Source organism: Leptinotarsa decemlineata, unplaced genomic scaffold (assembly GCF_025532065.1).
Source record: "Leptinotarsa decemlineata unplaced genomic scaffold, Ldec_3_MD MMD2_tig00026294_RagTag_RagTag, whole genome shotgun sequence".
Classification (NCBI taxonomy): Eukaryota; Metazoa; Arthropoda; class Insecta; order Coleoptera; family Chrysomelidae; genus Leptinotarsa; species Leptinotarsa decemlineata.
The window spans coordinates 3,847,754-3,867,507 of NW_027412674.1; the positions used below are offsets into that span (position 1 = coordinate 3,847,754).

General features: G+C 34.6%; 1 protein-coding gene and 1 long non-coding RNA gene across 3 annotated transcripts; one reads left to right on the forward strand and one right to left on the reverse strand.

The window, feature by feature from the left end:
* Window positions 1-297: 297 nt before the first annotated feature.
* LOC111511415 (uncharacterized) lies at window positions 298-4,872 on the reverse strand. 2 transcript variants are annotated; one of them, XM_074180189.1, is made up of 3 exons: window positions 4,475-4,872; window positions 3,733-3,930; window positions 298-1,682 (listed from the first exon to the last, which is right to left on the reverse strand). In XM_074180189.1, the coding sequence occupies exons 2-3, from the start codon at window positions 3,907-3,909 to the stop codon at window positions 477-479; spliced, it is 1,383 nt and encodes a 460-aa protein (XP_074036290.1). In that variant the 5' UTR covers window positions 3,910-3,930; window positions 4,475-4,872; the 3' UTR covers window positions 298-476. The 2 variants fall into 2 exon arrangements, with proteins under 2 accessions (XP_074036290.1, XP_074036291.1); XM_074180190.1 differs by lacking the exon at window positions 4,475-4,872 and adding an exon at window positions 4,205-4,346.
* A 10,493-nt stretch (window positions 4,873-15,365) lies between these two features.
* Window positions 15,366-17,168, forward strand: LOC141484796 (uncharacterized). Its single transcript, XR_012466801.1, has 2 exons — window positions 15,366-15,790; window positions 15,870-17,168. It is a non-coding gene; the product is annotated as an uncharacterized lncRNA (long non-coding RNA).
* Window positions 17,169-19,754: the final 2,586 nt, after the last annotated feature.

Sequence of the window (19,754 nt, forward strand, 5' to 3'; positions counted from 1 at the left end):
TGAGTTTCCTTTCTTTCCTTACATTTCAATTAAAATGCAAATATATTATTTGGATGATTTATCTTTTCAATTGTGTTCTAGTTATTCTTTTTTTTCTAGCCCTATAAATGATTCAAATATAATTTTATTCGTTTTGTTCTTGCAGATTGGTTGTAATAGGAAAGCAGTTATTCCCAACTTGGTTATCATGAGATAACAAGTAAAATTTCAAATTCACTTTCGGTGAAACATACATCTTAAATGGAATATTCAACACTATTTTATATGTCATTTTTTACTCAAATGAAAACCAACAAACATTATAAAAATGTATATATTTCGAAAAACTTCATAAAGTTCAGTCAATCTCAACACTACCATTCAGGAACTTAACATTTATTCACCTTTCAAGCACGTTTGTACTATATTACATTAAAGCTTGAACTTGAGCATGTAAACTTAATTCTAAAAACATCACAGTAGTTAATAAACAAATATCACCAAGGCCTCCACATATCATTATTACCATCAAAATTATTGTCTCTTGAGCCACATGGCTTATCAGGATTACTTGACGATTCAGTTCTATGAGAGCTCTCAGCTCTAATATTTGTCTTGAAATCCGATCTGGAATCTGAAGATGAGTCGCTATCATACGTAATGCCTGTAGTTGGAGTAACGAGTTGTGTCTTTATTATTTTTGGTGGAGGTGGAAAACTGAAATCATGTTGAGTAACTGTCAGAAGACCTTGAGTTTCTGAAAACTTTCGTTTGACACCATGCTTCACATTTTCTTCATAATAAGCAGAGTCTTCTTTCATTTGAGCTTGTTTGTATCTTTCTGCTTGATTGGTAATTATACAGAGAGGTTCTACAATTTTTTTAGACGAGTCGACTTTTCTGTCCTTATCACAAAATTTGTTGATGGGAAACTTCACGGTTTTCACTTCTGAAGGTTGAGAAAACTGTTGTTTATCTCCGGATACTGTGGAAGATATTTGCGGCACTTGGTGATCTTCTGAGTAATTCCTAACTTTATTAGCTGGAATAACTGGTCTAAAGCCATGTGGTGAAGGATTTCTGAATCTCAGTTCGTCTTGACTGATCGGACTCACAGGGGGACTGAGAGGTTTAGGAATTTGTTGATCTGCTACAGTAGATTGTGGTATCACTGTTGCAAACGCACTCGAACGTTGTGAACTAGTATTAACAGCTGTCGGAAAATAAGGCATATTGCTAGAGTTCGGAACTAACAGCGCTAACTCGCCACTAGGAAGCCTACTGGGAATGAGCTGGATACCTTGTGGTATTTGAATTCTAGGATTGTTATTCTGATCATCACGGGCGTCCATATTACTTGCTGTTTCTGCTTGATTGGGAGTAGTGGTTATTATAGTATTACCGCCGATGAAGGGAAAGTTATTGAATCCTGGAAAATTGAATTGGGCAACCTGCTCGATTCCTCCTATACATTTTTGAAGGTGGCTGGATACTCTTTGTTTAATTGTGCTGTCAGTCCCGTCTACTTGTCCCATGTACTTGTCTATTTCTGAGGCACATTCGTTGAAACCATTCTTGAATTTTCTCAGCACAGAAGAATCGTTAGCCATGGCAAGAGCTAGGTGTTGACGTTGGACATTCTGGAGAAACTTGACCGCCATTTCCAATATATCAGCTTTCTCTAATTTCGAATGACGGGAAGGCTAGAAAAAAATTACTTCGTCAAATTTTGAGAAAATATTTGGTATAATCTACGAAATATATGTTCAAACTAAAAAAGTCTCTTTGATATAGATACTTATATATCATAGGTAGTAATTGCATACTACCGTATGCCAAATAGATTATAAATTATTTTATCATCTTAAAATACGTTCACGATAAATGACAAAACAAATTGTCGAAGGCCTTAATGGGAAACTGAAAATTCTTTCGTGTTCATATAAAGAGCATAAGGCAAAAGTAGTACATACTATGAGCATCAGGCTACTAATGTACATCTGCGGAAGTAAAATCGGGTATAGCACTCATAAAGTAGAAGAAAGTTCACTGTTCAAGCTTTTGTGGTTTTTATTGTCCTATCACTATGAACTAGAAAGCTAACAATAAATACAAGATGAAAGATTCCCATATCAAACTGTAGGTGAAGAAAAATTATGATGAAGGATAATGTCATAATATATATACTTAAAATGGATCATTAATAGATTATTGAGGATGAAATAGAATTTCAATTGTGTGATATTGTTCGTCAATAGTGTGAAAATATATAATCATTCACAATAATGTACTGTTATGCTGTGACTTGGCACACACACTTGGCAAGCACACTTGAATTTCTACTGTTTCCGATGAACATCAATGCCCTTAATAATCTATATTGTGTGAAATACATCATCTGCATATAATCTTGAAAATAACAAAACGAATGCAATTCACAGGACATCCTAGGTATGAAAATATAAATCTTAAAATGGAAAATACACCTACAGTTCTCGAACAAAATATTGTGATATTAGGCTCAAAAACATTTCATGAAATGGGTAGAAATTATTAAGTGATTATTTCAGATGAAACAAAATAATATCAGTATTCACAACTAACATCAGATCTCGATGATAGAGAGATAATTCTGATGACACCATCCATTTATCTTTGTACTGATAGGTATAAAGTTAATTGAAAAAATACTGAATAAAGGACATACGCAACAACATTGAGCAAGTTCAAGATAAATAAACCACTGAGAATATCTCATGCATTTCATTATAAAAAACTGAAAATAATTGTAGAATTGAAAAATTTGTGAATGTGGATTTTCAATTGATATGAAAATACTTTCAATATATCGTGCATTCACGATAGCCGGTTGGGTTGGCATGAGTGGTTTGTTCTACTCATTCTATCGACCCTTAGGTGAAACGGTGATTTGAGCCTACAAGCTGGACGATCGATTTTCACTGCCTATATCCGTCCCGTGCCGGGAATCGCACATCAAAAGGTTAGGCCTTGTTAATCCTTAGCTCGCACAATTTTAGACTTTTATACAAAGTCAACGAAGATTATTGATATACCGATTTCATAAATTACATTTGCACATGCAGTTCATGAAATAAATTAAAATTGCTGATATTAGTGAAGGAAACTGTTGTTTTGTATTATAAATATAATTGACGAAAAAAATTATTTATATCTTCAATAAATAATAAGGCGAAAATCCATTCGGAGTATTATTATTCCATAAAATATTACGGAAATTCTATAAAATCTTTCAAATTTCAATAACCAACGTAGGTAATTTTTAATGAATTTTCCTGAAATGTTAGTGAAATGTAACTTTCTAGAAAAGTTTTTTTTGTGAACCTTCGAAAGATAGATGGAAAAAAAATTTTTCAATTGCACTTGTTGAATATTGAAACTGTTACTTTGCGATTCAATCGACTATTTAATATAATTCTAGATATATCCAAATAGAAGGAAATATAATGATGACATGATTTTAGCACCTCCTTTAGATCAATTGAAGGGGTATAGACACAACATCTACGTAGGGAAAAATTGTTGATACTATTAAACTTTGATCTAAAAATCTTTTTTATTTTATTTTTTCATTCATGTGATTGCATGCCGATAAAAAGAAGTTACATATCATAATATTTAAATTATCTTCGATTTCCAAATCAGAACGTGAAAAAAAGTATATGATATTCCTAATAATAATAATAATAATGATATTTTCTTAAGTAAACTCACATCTTTATTCATTGCCTCTAGGAGAAGAGTCTTTATCTCGCTGAGACAGTTGTTGATTCTTGCTCTCCTTCTTTTTTCCATTATTGGTTTGTGTGTTTTTCTCAACTCTGCTTTCGACATGGTTGACTGGGGCTCCTGCGATCTATTGTAGTCAAATTCGTCCTCACTAATAGGCATATTCGGGAAGATCTTCCCAAGCTGAAAAAAAAAGATTAAATTACAAAATTATTAAATGAATAAAATATAATTTTCATTTTAATTTTCCTGAGTTCACTTAGAGTGTTCCTGAAGATATTATTAAATAACAAATACCTAATGATACTTCACATAGCCTACCATACAAACCTCAACTACAATTTCAATAATTGAACTTTTAGTGATAAATAATAACAATAATTCATATTTTCTTCCTTCAGAAAAATGGATGTCAATTTCATAGTACTGTTAACTCTTTTATACAAAATGTATTTACCAATGACTAGTTATTTCAAACAATTAATTCGGTAGGTATATGATTATTATTTCTATGTGAGTTTTTTGAACTCATTTTCCATCAAGAATTTTCATGTAAATTATTTGTCAAATTACTCTTGTTAATGAATTGCCAACAAAATATTATGATTTTGTGTGATTGTATGCCGAATAGTGCAGCATAATACAGCAATAAAACCAAAGGTTTATTGATTCTAGGTATTTTTCGGTATTTCAAGAATCTATAAAGATAAAAAAATGATGTCCTTACCTTGTGCTGAAAGAAACGGCTGTATTATTTCAATCCAACACTGTTAAAAAAATCACTTTTTGTCCACTTGTTTCTAATCACAAAGAAATGGTTATTTTTTGTAATTTTTTTCAAAACGTCACTTCACAATTTCATAAATATTTTACAAATTCCACTTCAATATCCTGAAATGTTTGGTTCATTCAAACTTTTCATAGTCTTTGCACTTCACAAACTCAAGACACTGACCTTAGACCCGAAGACCTTCTACTGGATCAATTGACATCCAGCGAATGATTGTTGTTGTTAAAAACCAGGAGAAGACATTCCTTCACATCGTGGGAATACGCATCCCCACCACTACGCTGGTCAGAGGGTGTCCTTTTCTTTTCTGGTCAGTGCATTGTACAGGGTAAACTCAGACATGCGCTGTTGTCAGATATTGCATTTTTCTTGACAATTAAGATTAGATGGTTTGTCATATGAATTTGTATTTCAGGAGTTTTACACTCTATAAAAAAATATTTACTGACATGAATTTTACAAGTATAAATCTATCTTGATTTCGAACAGAAAAAAATTTGACATTTTGCATTTTCTTGACAATAAAGATTGGGTGATTTCCCATGAGAATTTCTATTTCACGAGTTTTACACTCCATAAAAAATTATTTACTAACATATGCACTCTTTAAGTACGGAATAAATCTATCTTGATTTCGAACAGAAAAAATGTTCATGAACTCAGTCCAACATTTTTGAAACGCAGAAATTTTTATTACTGACCAAACAAATATTCTTATAAAAAATAACAAATAATATATATGTCTAATAAATATCAAATTGTTGAATCTTTCACTGGTTCAAGTTATACAAAGCAATACAGTAATAGAAGATCAGAGCTGATACACCTCCTTGAAAAATATTTTGTCAATTATTGTTAAATAGAAAACTAATGATGAATATTTTAATCTATGCATATAAAAGCAAATTTCTTGCAAGGTAATAAATCCTAATGGCACTCACTGGTAATTTAAACATAATAGACTTTCATGGGAGTGAATCTGGCAACATTGCAAAGGGTAAATCGAGCCATGTGAAATATCTGTAGAGGCATGCCAAGTTCCCACGGATCGAGGTGAATATAGTGAGACATGGGAAATAACTGTTAATATGTAAGTTCTTCAGGTTGAAAAGCATGGGCGGTACATACTATGATAGAAGGTGAACTTGATCTAGTTATAATTGCTCCAGTCGCCAGCATTTTCATTATTAAATTTCGATGCGAAATGATTCTTGCTGATAATGGGAATTCATGCAATTTCAAATATGAGTCAACGGAAAGTTTTAATAAATATTTTCTGTACTGATGAAAAATCCATCGTGATTATTTTCGAACTATATTGAAAGTGTAATTTTCGAATAAACAGTATAGTTTATCTAAATCACTCCTCGCTCCTTAAATAAATGACACATTGTCATTATAGTAACTTTCACTCATCGATAATTTAAATTAATTAATCAGTGATTTTTAATTGATTATGTGCCTAAATTATATCTTTATTAGTGGAAAATAGATTCTATGCAAGAATATTTTTTCATTCCAACTGGTTATTGTTGTATTTTATTTATGAACTCATTGAATTATAATCATTCTGAAAAAATATTTATATCTTTCTGTACTCAGTCTAGATTGAGGTCATACCTGTCTGCAAAAAAAATGGGTTGCATTTATTGAATTACTCTTCTTGTTCATATAAGTACAGGAAGTATGACCAGATGTCCAAGTAAACTTGAATATTTCAGATACATCCAACACTATCTTCACTTATACATTTATTGAGTATTTCGCGATCATGGGTAAGTATATTGTTATTTCTTATCATTGTTGACAGTTGTCCGTTTGAGTATTTCTCAACGTGTTGCCAACAGATAAGGTAGCTTCAAATTTTATTGTTTTCAAGAAATTAGCCTGATTAATCTGAATCATTACTTTCTATGGAGCTACAAACCCCTAGCTTATTTGAATCTTCAAGAAACAAGGGAAGCGTTAGGGAATTTTGTTCTACATTGGTAAACTTGCCAAAAAATTATTCAAGAAATAATCAGACTCAGCTTGTACAGTCAATGGTAGTCCAAGTAAATTTTTTAGAAAAAATAAATTACAGAATTTCTATCAAATTAGAAAGACGGGCAAAAATAAGAAACTCTTCTTTTTCTTATATTCTTTCTAGTTTCTTCTTATCTAATCTGTAGCCCATAGATCCACTTTGGTATCTATTGTCGATCCGGTCTATATCAACTTCTCTCTCTTTATGGTTTCAGGTGCTCTCATCTTCTTTCGAAGGTCGGTGATCAATACCTTCTTATAGCTTGGCAATTATGAAATATGTTCATTTCAGAAGCAACTTTCAGGAGCTCTAGCGAAAGTTGCAATCAATACAGCCTGTATCTTTATGAAACTTGAAGCTTGTTGTCCTTTAACTTATCGATGGACTCCAATCTGCTCATTTTGTTGGAATCGGTTCCTGAGTTGGGTCTGGTATACCTGTTCCTAGTATTCGTTGTAAATAACTTCGCAGAGAAATCAGTGCCATGGCCTTTCTATTTTAGTTACATCTGTTGGTGTTGGCTGCTGAATCGAAAATTGGAGAATTCAAGTTATCACCTAGCCACCAATGGTAAATCTGTATGCGTTAATATGTGTGTACTTAGCTCAAAGGGGATGAAATGTGGATTTCTTTGGATTAGTTTTTGAGTTCGCCTAAATCCGTCCCTCCTTTTTTTATGATTCGTCTAATTTCATTTTCATATCTTCGATAATATGTGTGTCCTATCAAAAACACTTTTCTCACATCAGAAAGAAATACCTTATCTTGACGCGCGTTTTGCTAATCAAGTAAGGAGATGACTATACCTCATCTGGTGATGATGCTAACTCACTTAGCGAAAAGCGCAACAAGAGATTGTATTTTGTTCTGGTGTGGGAGGAGTGTCTTTAATAGATTCATTTTACCAGATATTCCAATTCTACTCATCGAGATATGTTTGTTGATTTTATCTCACTCTTTATGTTCCGCTTGTTAGTCAATTTCTATGATATTTTTGGAAGATAATTTCTCTGAGATGTCATTTTACCAAAAAATGGAGCACTCTCAATTCGTGACTTACATTTCTTTTGGTTTCATATCTGGTTCCTCCTTTCAGTTTTTCCTTTTCATTTCCTATTACTCTGTTCCACAAATATTTCTTGGTCTTTTTTCATTTCAAATTTTTTTTTCTATCCTGTTCTTATTTTCCCTTCCTTCTTTCTCTTTGTTTTGTGTTTTATTCTTTGAACTTCTCTCTCATTTTTATTCCTTGCAGTCCTAATTGCTGCATCAACATACCTTGTTTTCAGTGTTACTATCTTCCTTCGGGTTTAAAGGCCGTCGTAGTTTGGAACTGCATCCTAACGTGTCGCCAAAACGAGTGGCTGGCTTCTTCAGAGGTTAACTCATCTTGATGACGGGTGATTTCTTGTTCGTAGATTGTATTTATGTTGACTCAGGTAGTCTCTTGTTGATACTTTGCTATTGATCAAAGTGTTATTATCTGTTAATGACGTACCATTGCATTGCACTATTGCCACTTTAGCATCTTTAAGTGTGGGCTAAGCCTTAGTTTTCCATATGTTTATGAATTTCTATGGCTTCCCATACAACCCGACTGTGGTGGATGATCGGGGGCGAGTAGTTTCATATCTTCAAACAGTATCGTGTGATCTCCTGCACTAAGCGCGTGTTCCGCTATTGGCGATTTATCTATTCGACCTAATCTACAGTTTATCCGATGTTCACTTAGCCTTGTACCCATGGATATTTTGGTGGTACCGATATAAACTTTTTCGCAGGTGCATGGTATTTTATATACCCCCGCAGCTGATAGTGGATATATGTTTTCCTGGTGGGCTTGAACATTGGTTTTATTTTATGCTTCCTCAACCTTAACCAATTTACCATACCTTGTTTTCTTTACTGAAATTGATTTAATGACAGTCATCTCGTCGCAGTTATTTGCTCGTGTATTCACCCTTCACTATCAAACTTCCTTCTTTTCTTCATTTCTTTCGAAGGACTTATGCCGCCGCTATCAGCAATGTGGTCTATGCGGCTTTCCATTGTCAATGTTATGTTTGATCAGATTTGAGAGATTTATTCAATAATTCAAAAATTATTTCATTATCTCACTTTTTACTATTGTTTTCAACCTCGTCGCTTCTCCTACTCTTGGAACTAGTCTTCGAACTAATCTTTGAATGCTGCCATTCGATGCGCTCATATTTGAATTCATAATGAACATTCCAGTACATTCGTCAGTGTTTTTCTACACCTTGGATTATTTTTGTGTGTTTGTTATGCATTACTATGATGACGATGCGAAGACTTTTGAAAATATACTCGTAGACCATCGGTGCGAAGAAATAAAAATCTTTTGAATTCGTCTTCTATCAAAATAAATATTATTTAGTTTTCATTTATTCAGTTCAATAATATTAATCGATGATAATCTTTTAAAATTAATGTCAGCTGCTCCCTTACGATCAACCCGCAGTAGTCGTCAAGAGACTTGTGAGAACTGTAAATATAATATAAATTTCTACAAGGAAAATCCTTTTTATACGCCACTGTTTCTCATCATCGAGTCGTGTGGCCCGTACGGATGTGAAATCCACTATTGCCACCTTTTAAGTATGCCAGACAGAGACAGAACAACAATCTTGAGAACAAGTGGGTGGTGGGTGATGTTTGTCAAAAGATTATAAGTAGATTGTTAACCAATTTCTTTTACCAAGTTTTTCTTTGGGGTTGAATGGGAGAATACGATGGGATGAGATTGCTACAGTTTGCTTTAGAATGAATGAAATAGAGTATTTACATTGTTTGTTTTTGAGAATGAGTTGAAGTGTTTGTGGGAAATTGTGAGCTTTGTTTAGATGTAATTATTTGCTCTTCATATTGAAAGCACGACATGGTGGAGTTGATTCGATAATTTGTTTAAAAAAAAATTAGTCACCGTCATCAAGTTTTTGAGTAATGTTTGAAGTTTCTTTGACGTAGAACGTTGTATTGAAATTTGCTGGAAATATTTAATTCAGCTATTCGGAAACTTTCATTTCGGGATGAATGTTTGATAATTTTAGATTATATAATAATAATAATAATACTGGCGCGCCCTCCTGAATCGAGGCTTCGGGGGATATGGCCTGACCAGCGCAAACTTAGGTTAGGTTAGGTAATAATAATGTTTATTTGTATAAATAAATAAATATTACAAACAATATGACACATACAAGAGAACAAATAAACAGAAAAATCACAGAAGCAGTTCAAAACTGCTTGTACGTGATATAGTGACAGATCAATGTAAGGACATATTTGGGTTTTTCAATAAGGACACATGTAGGTAAATTTTCAAAGAGTCACATGTAGGGTAAATTTCACAATTCTGTAAGAGTACATAATCAGGAGGCAGATTGGTCTCTTTTTTATATTTTTTCTAAACTCATTTGGGAATTTATAATTTTGCTAAACATATCACACCTCATTTTAAGAATTCAGCCAGTTGAACTATTTTTGTTTCATGAGGTACGTACTTATATCCGATCTCGATCGTTTTCTCACATCGGGATAGAAATGTAACACCGTTTTTTCGCGGATTGTGACCATGTTCGTGAACTCGTAATTTTTCCATTTTTATTGAATAATAATATTTTCATACAGAATACCTAGTTGTCTGATATCCATGATTGGGGCTTCTTTATATAAAAGATGGCTACAAGAATCACGCGTCTTGCCAAATATTAGTTTCATGATCGATTTTTGAACTACATTAACATTTTCTACAAAACAATCACTAACACCCTCCATCCCAAAATTCCGTATGGAAGTTGTGACTGTATTAGCGAGAAATGAATTATTTTTAATTGTGTGATGTCCATAAAGTCTTCAACACCTTAATTTTCTGAGAAGCCCTTCAATGTGTAGGTCCTATCTCATATTTCGATGTATCGTTACACCAAGTTATTTCATCGATATTGCTGAAATGATTTCTTCGTTCGAACATACCTTGTAGGGGCCGAGACTTGGTAATCGGCTAACATAATGAAGGTAAGTACCAGTCAATTTACTGAATTGAGACTATTCTGAAATTTCAGGAAAATCATGTTCAACGGTTTATTTCATGTTTTGCCAAGTTGAAGAAGTATATAAAATGAGAATATCATCAGCGATACTGATTGTTTGCCAGATGTATTTAGGAAAAACAAACTATTCATGTAGATAGTAAAGAGATGTGGACCCAGTATAGTACCTACATTGAGGAACAACATTGGTCACAGTTCTGGGCATGAACTGTAACCAAAATGTCTCATAACTTGTTGTGGAATTGGCCGCGATTCCCGCCTCGACCAGATATTTTTCTCGAGAGAATTTATCTGGTTGCAGCTGGAATGATTTTGCAACCGTGTTAGGAATCACACGTTAAACGGTAAGACCTCGTTAGTCCTTAGCTCGCACAAGTTTCCCAACTTCTGAGAGTTGTCGTTCGTATGGAACGGACAGCTGATTAACGGAAAAACAGATTTTTTTTTACTCACATCTTCGAAGCAATCACAATTGACCATATGAGCATATTCATAACTTTACAGTAGTGTTTTAATTGTTTCCAACGATAAATAATTCCTGAAACTTTTCTACTTCGAAATAATATGTTCTCAAATCACAAACTTGTTAATTGAACAGACATTTCATTTGGTACTCGGCAAGTGAAAACAAGTGTATCCCACCAAAAATATATAATGTGATGAAAAAAATTGATAATTGTCAAAAAAAAGCCTTACCTATTTAACAACAAAATGAGAGTAATTGAAAACTTTGTCACAGTTATATGTTAGTTTTTTCTTGGAGTAGTTGTGGTTTTTTTTCAATCTCGGGGACCCAACTAAAATTATTATTTTTATTTTTCAACACAATGTTCCGTAGATTAATTCATGTTATAAAATTCAATGGTTTTACTCCGATTCAGGATATCCTTTACTAATAAATCTCATTTCTGAATATTCTTGTTATAAGTTATAGAAAAAGTATAGTTTTCTTCTCGCTGAAGGCGAGATTCGACAAACCTAATTTTCATGAATGATGGACACATTTCCGGCTCGTTGAATACTATATTATTAATCGTGTCTTTGATATCATTAATATAAATCTTAAACTGTGTGATTTGAAGGCCGACCATTTGAGAAGTGAATTTTGGTTTGGTTTCATGAGTATAACATTTCTCCGGGAATTTTTGTTACTTTCGGCCAGTTGTATAATTCACTTGTAATCGAACCTCTCAAATAAATTTCAGATAAACAAATAGATATACACAACAATTATTTCATTGAAAATTGTTATTTACATAAATAACTGACCTTTTTCTGTGCAACTAGATGAAGTATCAAAATCTTATCTCAAACTAACCAATTACAACACTCCAATAACTGTCGGAGATAAAAAACTCTCATTCTTTGATAATATATCAAGTCGAGTGCAAAACGATAAAGGAAAAGTTTATAAACAGTTTTTGTGTATAAATAAAAAAGCGATAAAAGTACAAGCCTGATAAAAGCGTGGGAACAGTTTTGTAGTTAAAAAGGCATGACGATGATCAGACAAAGAAGGAACTGAAAACTGAAAAGTATTGTGCAGGTAGTGAGTAGATACCGCATAGGACGCGTTGCCATATTGTATTAAAATTGGATAAATTCGATACACGTTGCAACTTTTCGTGATTGATTTCGAATTTGAATTTACTTCATAACGTAATGACATTAATGTAATGACAATGTTAGGAATGATATATCTATAATTTTATACTTAGGATGGAAAATGACACAATACCTTTTAGTGAGAGTGCAAAGAATTTGAGTTTGATACTACATAAAAAACTGAGATTCAAGTAACAGGTTAATATTATGTTGAAAAGAAGTTACACTAGCTCGCAGATGATTTACCCATATAGCACTATTTAGGCCAAGATGTAAAAAAATGTTGTGTGATTCATTAGTGCTTTCCCAATTCAACTATTGCGATATTGTTCATGGGCTATGTTTAGATGGCATGGAAATTTAGCGTATTCAGAAAATCCAGAACTGCTGTTTGAGACTTATTTTTGGCAGGCAGAGAATTTTCCATGAAATTAAAGAAATGAATGGCTCAATATGTCCAACAGGCGTAAAATACACATCCTTTGCTACTTCTACAAACTTTTGAAATACAAGCAACCCAACTATCTCCATGATAAAGTAATATATAGAAAAGACATACATGATAGAAATACTCGACAAACTTTTTTATCACCATTTCTCGACATAGAAAGGACATTTACAATCGTAGTTTTTCATGTAATACTGCTAGTAACATGAATACTTACAAGATAACCGACTACAGTAGGTCGTGTTTCTCTTTCATCTTTTTTTTCTCTTGCTTTTCTCTCGTCTTCTCGTTCACTATTACTAGTCAGTAAGTATATTTTAGTTTTAAGTTTAGTTTGTAGTAAGTTTCTCTCTTCCTGGTGTTGAAAGAAAACTGAACTCTCACCTTTTTTTTACCAAGCTTTTTTTTTAATTGAAACTTGATATTGTGGTAAGTAATAAAGGTAATTTTTTAACCGTAGTTTGCGGTGGTCAGGCCCTATCCCCCGAAGCCCCGATACATTCGCGAGGGCGCTCCAGTATTATCAACCAACGACCACTCCCCACACTGTGGGGTAAGACATCATTGGGTCCGAGAATCATGTGCCCAGAGCAAGCACAGCGAGCCAAGAATAACAGCCTTCTGCATCTGTCCGGCTAAGATTTCTGGCAAGAACTCCAATAATCAGAACAACCATCTTGACAGAGTGGTCTGGATATGGTCTGCGGAGTTCAAAGAGAAAATCTCGATATTTTATCTGTTTTTCCTCCTCTTTTTTGATGATATTCGTCTCGCCAGGAGCTGAAAACTCCACGACAAATATCGTTTTGGTCTTGTGGTCGAGAAGGACTACATCAGGCTTATTAGCTTGCATGAGTCTGATGGTGGGGAACGAATAGTTTCAATGAATTCGGCACTTCTCGTTCCCCACAACGGATTCAATATCCCCCGGAGCGTAGGGCGACACCGGTGTCTCGTCAATACCGTAAGAGTGCCGTAGATGGTAATATAGCACTCTTAGGGCCGCGTTAGGTCGATGGACGTAGGCCAAGACCCATATGCTGGACATGCTGATAGCAAGAGCATTAGGGTTTCGGGCGCCTCGCGGCAGGCCCTGCACCTTGTGTCAGGAACCTCTATAACCATCACGCGACTGCGGTAGACTGAGTTGTTGAAGACACCATTCTGGCAAGCCAGTTTACGACTTCAGCCCACTCGACTTGAGAAAATCGAACGTCAGGCGTTTTGATAAGCCAAGGTCTCCAATGTTATTGAAGAAGACCCCATGCATTGGCTTATCCTTGAGTCTCCGCAGAAGTAAAGTGATCTCTGCGGCTTTTATCTGAGCTTTTTGCTGAACGGATTCCAACTCGTTGACGGAGTTGTGGTCATCTCGTTCAGAGTCGAAAACTATACCGAGTTCATCAGCTGCTGGGGGAGCTGCCCTAAGGAGAAATGCTCCAATTCCTGCTCTTTCATGGTCACGGACCATGCAGAGAAGAGGATCCGAATTCCTGACGACTTTACAGGCTGCATCCAGTACCATTCTGTCATGTAGACACTCCAAACTCAAAAGTCCACGGCCTCCCTGTTGTCGGGGGAAGTACAACCGTGGAACGGACGATTTGAGATGCAAACTCCTATAGAGATGCATCATTTTTCGGGTTTTCACGTCGAGTTGATGCAGCTTCTCCCGAGTCCACTTCACTACTCCAAACGAGTAGAGTAAGATTGGAACGGCCATCATATTTGTTGCAGCAACTTTGTTCTTCCCCGACAGTTTCGATGACCAGATCTGTCGAAGTTTGTGCTGATACTTGCCGCGGAGAGAGTTTTTCACTACTGTTGCCTCTTGTTAGTGGCGTTGTTCCACCCCGAGGTAAGTATACGTCTCTCTGGCATATTATTATTATTATAATCATTATTATTATTGATTGTTCAGATTTTTCAGTTGTTTGTCCAAATATGGATATATTTTATCATTCATATGTCCTGCGTTGAATATGTTATCACTTTCCCAACAGGTTATCATAGCAAAACCAATATTTAAGTAATTGTCTCAAACTCCATTCCACACTCTTCAAGGTTTACTGGTTGTGATGGTGCAATAGAAAATTATTTTGCAATCAGCAACAATCTCGAATGTAAAAACCTTTCAAAGTGTGTATGATTAATAATAATAATTTATTTAGTAATTATGAATCCCAATAATTGAAAAAAATTTACTGACATAAGTATTTCAAACAAAATTCCCTACACCAGCAAAGTTAGGGATGAATTGGAAGGAGAATCATATACTGAAAGTGGAGAAGTGAAGAATAATAACCCCAGTACTGTTAAGTGCCAAACATTTTATGAAACCGATCAATAACGCCATGTAATTTTATTGTCTATGATCAAACATGTACTTTTTCTGTGAAGATATTACTGATATTTCTACTATACCTACCAATCATATTTCCCCTAATTTTTTTGGTATCAAAATTACCGGATGAAAATAACTGAGTAAACGCAAGTGAGACATAATTCGAACCACCTATTGGTGTGACACCCAAGTCAACTTGCCAAGTGTTTTTGTCAGTGTTGGTGATTTAACCAATCAACCGACAACTGCGGCAGCAGAAATTTGGGAAGCTATCCTGGAATGCCATCAGAAAACGAATTCAAATCTTTCTAGAAATGATATAAAATCTGTAACGTGTTTTAATGAATTATAAAAGGTTTTAAAATACTAGGGTACCGCCGCGAAACAACACTCGGTATGTATAGTGAATTTCCTCACACATGCGAATTCATTTATTTCGTTCGCCGGTCAAAATGAGCGATTTCAATTGGGAATGCGAATTTTATGGGAAAAAAAAGTAGGTACGGAAAAAAAAAACCGTATCGGATGTTTCGGTCGACCGAACAGTGACTGTGTGTATTTTGGATAGATTGGATGAATAGTGCATATTATGTATCGTTATTAACGGATTTTTCACTATTGCATTCCAAATTGGCGAAGTTCGTTTTGGATTATAGTATTTTCTGGATATCGCCGAATTTTCTTTAGTAATAGAGGATAAGTCTATAGAATATTAATATTCAACGTCTCAGGGTTGCGTCGGGTTTTTGCACATGAGGTGAGTTGTGGAAAATTATATTCCTTTTTATACCGCGTTCTGTTTAGATCAGACCGTAACACTTTCCATGACTTTTTAGGCGTTTTATGATACTGTTTCAACTTGTATTTCCAATTCTCCCGAGGAATAGGATTTTGTGGTAGTCTTCGAGGTGATAAAAGGATTGGATAATTTTTCCTTTGTCTGGGATCAAACATCAGACAGCTGATACGGGAACGGAGGAAGTCTCACCCTATCTCGTGGAACGTCCCGATAGAATTCGCTTAAGGATCCATTGATAAGTACCACCCAGTGGATGTTTCTTTATTTTTTGTCTATTCGCGCACATAAGGAAAACACTTGCTGTGTGGGAACAAGCCGAGTATTTTTTTCTTAAAGCCTCCTAGAATTTATATATATATGTATATATACCTATATTTGGTTACCTTGATTTAGTTTTACGAATAAGTAGTTGCGTTCTGAAATAAAGGTTGATTTTTATCGACTTTATTCTGGAACCTTTCTCTCGAGAGTTTTTTTTGGCCTTTAACCTCTAAATTTTGTATAATTTGTGTTACAAAATATTTACTGTGCTATTATAGAGACATATTTATACCATTCACATATTTTTATTTCAACTAACATATAGGTTGGCAAGTAAGCCAATTGGATTTAGTGATTTCAACTCTAAGAGAGGTGTATGTTATATTTTTTCAAATCACTTGGCGCCCTCTCATACCATTTTTTGTGTCTAATACTAATAATAAGACCCACACCCGACTCCACTGAGATATTAGTCGGTGCATACACCTAAACTGTTTTATCGCTTACTAAGAAAAGCCAAAAATCACGTAACAGTTTTATTGGCGCCCAACGTGGGGCCCGATTTTTGAGTTCTGTATTGAATTAATTTCTAGTGAATTTTATGTTAGTTGAATTTTTGGAATATTTCATGAATTGTATTTGAAATCATTTTTTATTTTTTTCGAAACTGTATATGATATATCGACTGTATTTTGTAGGTTGGGAAAAAAAAACTTGGCACATTTTCAATTTTTTTCCGAGTTTCTATCAGCCTTCAGCTTGTTTTTGTCCACAAAGCATTTTTATTTATCGAGAATCGGGATAATAGTAATAATATTTAGTAAAATTTAAGGACACTCACATTTTATATTGTTTTACGGTTATAGTTATAGTCATTTTGTTCAATATTTAGTTCACATAATGGATCCTTATCGTTTGGCTAGGGATGAGTTGATTTACGAACTCAAGGTTAGGGGTTTGGTGAATACTCAGGCTCTCACGGTTGAGGTTATGAGGAAAAAACTAAAAGAGAACCTGAACAATGAAACTTGGGGAGACTTGGTCACTGATGAGAATTTGACTTTAGATCCTGTTTCTGAAGTAGATTGTTGTAATAGAAAGGTTGTCAATTTATTGGAATATTTTGAGGAAAAAAATATTTCAGTTGGGAGCACAGAACAGAAATATGTCAATACTAAGTTACTTCACTTGTACGGCAGGTTAACGAGATTAACAAATGTAGGAGGAACCAATGATACAATTAGAAGTTCTATTACTAATTTGTTCGAACAATTAAATGAGTTGGAAACAAAATTAGATGATAAAATTTTTATTAGCAAACCTCAGGGTGATAGTACTAGTAGACAGAATAATGATAATAACTTAGTGATTACGCCATCTTCATCCACTAGTTTAAGTAATAATCAAACTACTCACAGAGCATATGTTCCGGTACACAAATGGGGGATTCAGTTTAGTGGAAATTCAAAAGATAAATTAGGTTTGGGAGTGAATGCTTTTCTTGAGAGGGTGGAAGAATACAAGATATCACGAGGAGTGTCGGAGGAGGAACTGAAATACTCTATTACAGATTTACTCTTTGGGGATGCATTAATTTGGTATCGTTTAGTGAAAGATAATGTTAATTCTTGGTCTGATTTTGTTAAACTTTTGAAAGAAGAATTTTTGCCATTTTCATTCGAAAGAGATCTCAAAGAGGAGATTCGTACTAGTGTACAGGGAGCTATCGAAGGGGTTGGTACTTATTTTGCTCGAATGATGAATTTATTCAAGAGACTGCCACATTCTCCAACTGAATCGGAAAAATTGGAAATTTTGCGTCAAAATATAGATTTTTATTATATTCACGGTTTAGGTTCACGTCTACACGATATCAATTCGGTTGATTCTTTATTACAAGAATGTAAAAAATTAGAGAAAACTAAACACTTAGCCGAAAGTCGTCCTGTACCCAATCGAAGGTTATGTGTCCTTGAAACCGATTTGGCCGGTCCTAGTTCAAGACCATTGCTTTCAATAAATAATATTTCCAGTACTAATGTTGCCAACTTGACGTGTTGGAATTGCAAAGAGGTAGGACATAGTTTTTCTAAATGTTCAAAATCTCGTTCGCGAAAATTTTGCTTTCGCTGCGGAAAACCGAATGTAACTAAGTTTCAATGTACTTGTAATCCTCGGGGAAACGGCTCAGGAGGTCATTAAGTATCCGGTCTTCTAGGACCTCCTCATTGAATAAACCGGAAAACGATTCTTGGGGGGCATGGTTAAATTTTATAAGTGTTCAATATCGGAAAAGTAAAATAGATGCAATATTTTGTACATCTAAAGATGATCCCCGTCCATATATTAATGTGAAGATCCATGGAATCAATTTTTATGGACTTTTAGATACAGGGGCAGCGCAAACGATTATAGGTAATAAAGGCTGGCCTAAATTATTGAAGTTAGGCAATCTTGTTAGGTTAGAAAAAAATAATTTTAAAGTCAGGGTTGCGAATGGAGACGAATGTAAAGTTTTGGGGTCTATCCTACTTCCAATAGACTTAGAAGGTAAAGTAAGAATTATTAGAGCTTTAGTCGTAGAAGATATTGAGGTTGATATCATTTTAGGAATAGATTTTTGTAAACAGATGGACATTGTCGGTTCTTTTTCAAATAATTCGTGGGAATTTGGGGATAATGGAAATCTGTTAGGTTTATGTCTGGTTGGAGTGGAGGACAGGTCTAAGTTAAATGAGCTAGTTACCGATTTTTTCAGTAAAATGAAAAGCGATTTAGGTTGTGCCAAGGGAGTTTGTCATGTGATCGATACAGGGGATGCTCTACCTATAAAGCAGCGATATTATCCAGTTTCTCCGTATATTCAGGAATTGATAAATAAGGAGGTTGATAAATTGTTACAGCTTGGGGTTATTGAGCCTTCAAAGTCTGCTTGGTCCAGTCCAGTGGTGATGGTGAAAAAACCGAACAATGAATATCGTTTTTGTATAGATTTCAGGAAGGTCAATCAGGTATCAAAAAAAGATGCTTATCCACTTCCGTACATCAATAGTATACTCGATAAATTACGAGATGCTAGGGTTTTGAGTTCAATTGATCTGAACAGTGCATATCATCAAATTTTGTTGGATCCTTCCAGTAAAGAAAAAACCGCGTTCACAGTTCCAGGAAAGGGTTTATTTCATTTCAATAGAATGCCTTTCGGGCTTCATAATGCTCCTGCAACTATGCAACGTTTTGTAGATACTATTTTTGGGGCCGAATTGGAAAACTCAGTTTTTGTTTATATGGATGATATCATTGTAGCTACCAAGGATTTCTCTTCACATCTTGAAGTTTTACGAAAAGTTTTTGATAAACTTTTACAAGCGGGGTTGACAGTTAACAGAAACAAATGTGAGTTTGTGAAGAGTCAGTTGAGATTTTTGGGATATCTTGTCGACGAACATGGTCTCCGAACAGATCCGCAGAAAGTTGAGTCGATGCTGAACTATCCAACTCCGAAGACAGTCAAAGAGGTTCGTCGTTTTATTGGAATGGTCAGTTGGTACAGGCGGTTTATTCCAAATTTCGCTTCTCTAGTTTCGCCCATCAGTCAACTAACTCGCAAACACCAAAAATTTGTCTGGTCTGAGGAAGCCGATTCTGCTTTCTTGAGAAT

Bases quoted from the DNA above. Each gene is read 5' to 3' on its own strand.
- LOC111511415 (XM_074180189.1), bottom strand. From the start codon at position 3,909: ATGCCTATTAGTGAGGACGAATTTGACTACAATAGATCGCAGGAGCCC. The intron at 1,683-3,732 runs GTGAGTTTACTT...ATTTTTTTCTAG, and splicing joins TAGAGGCAATGAATAAAGAT to CCTTCCCGTCATTCGAAATT.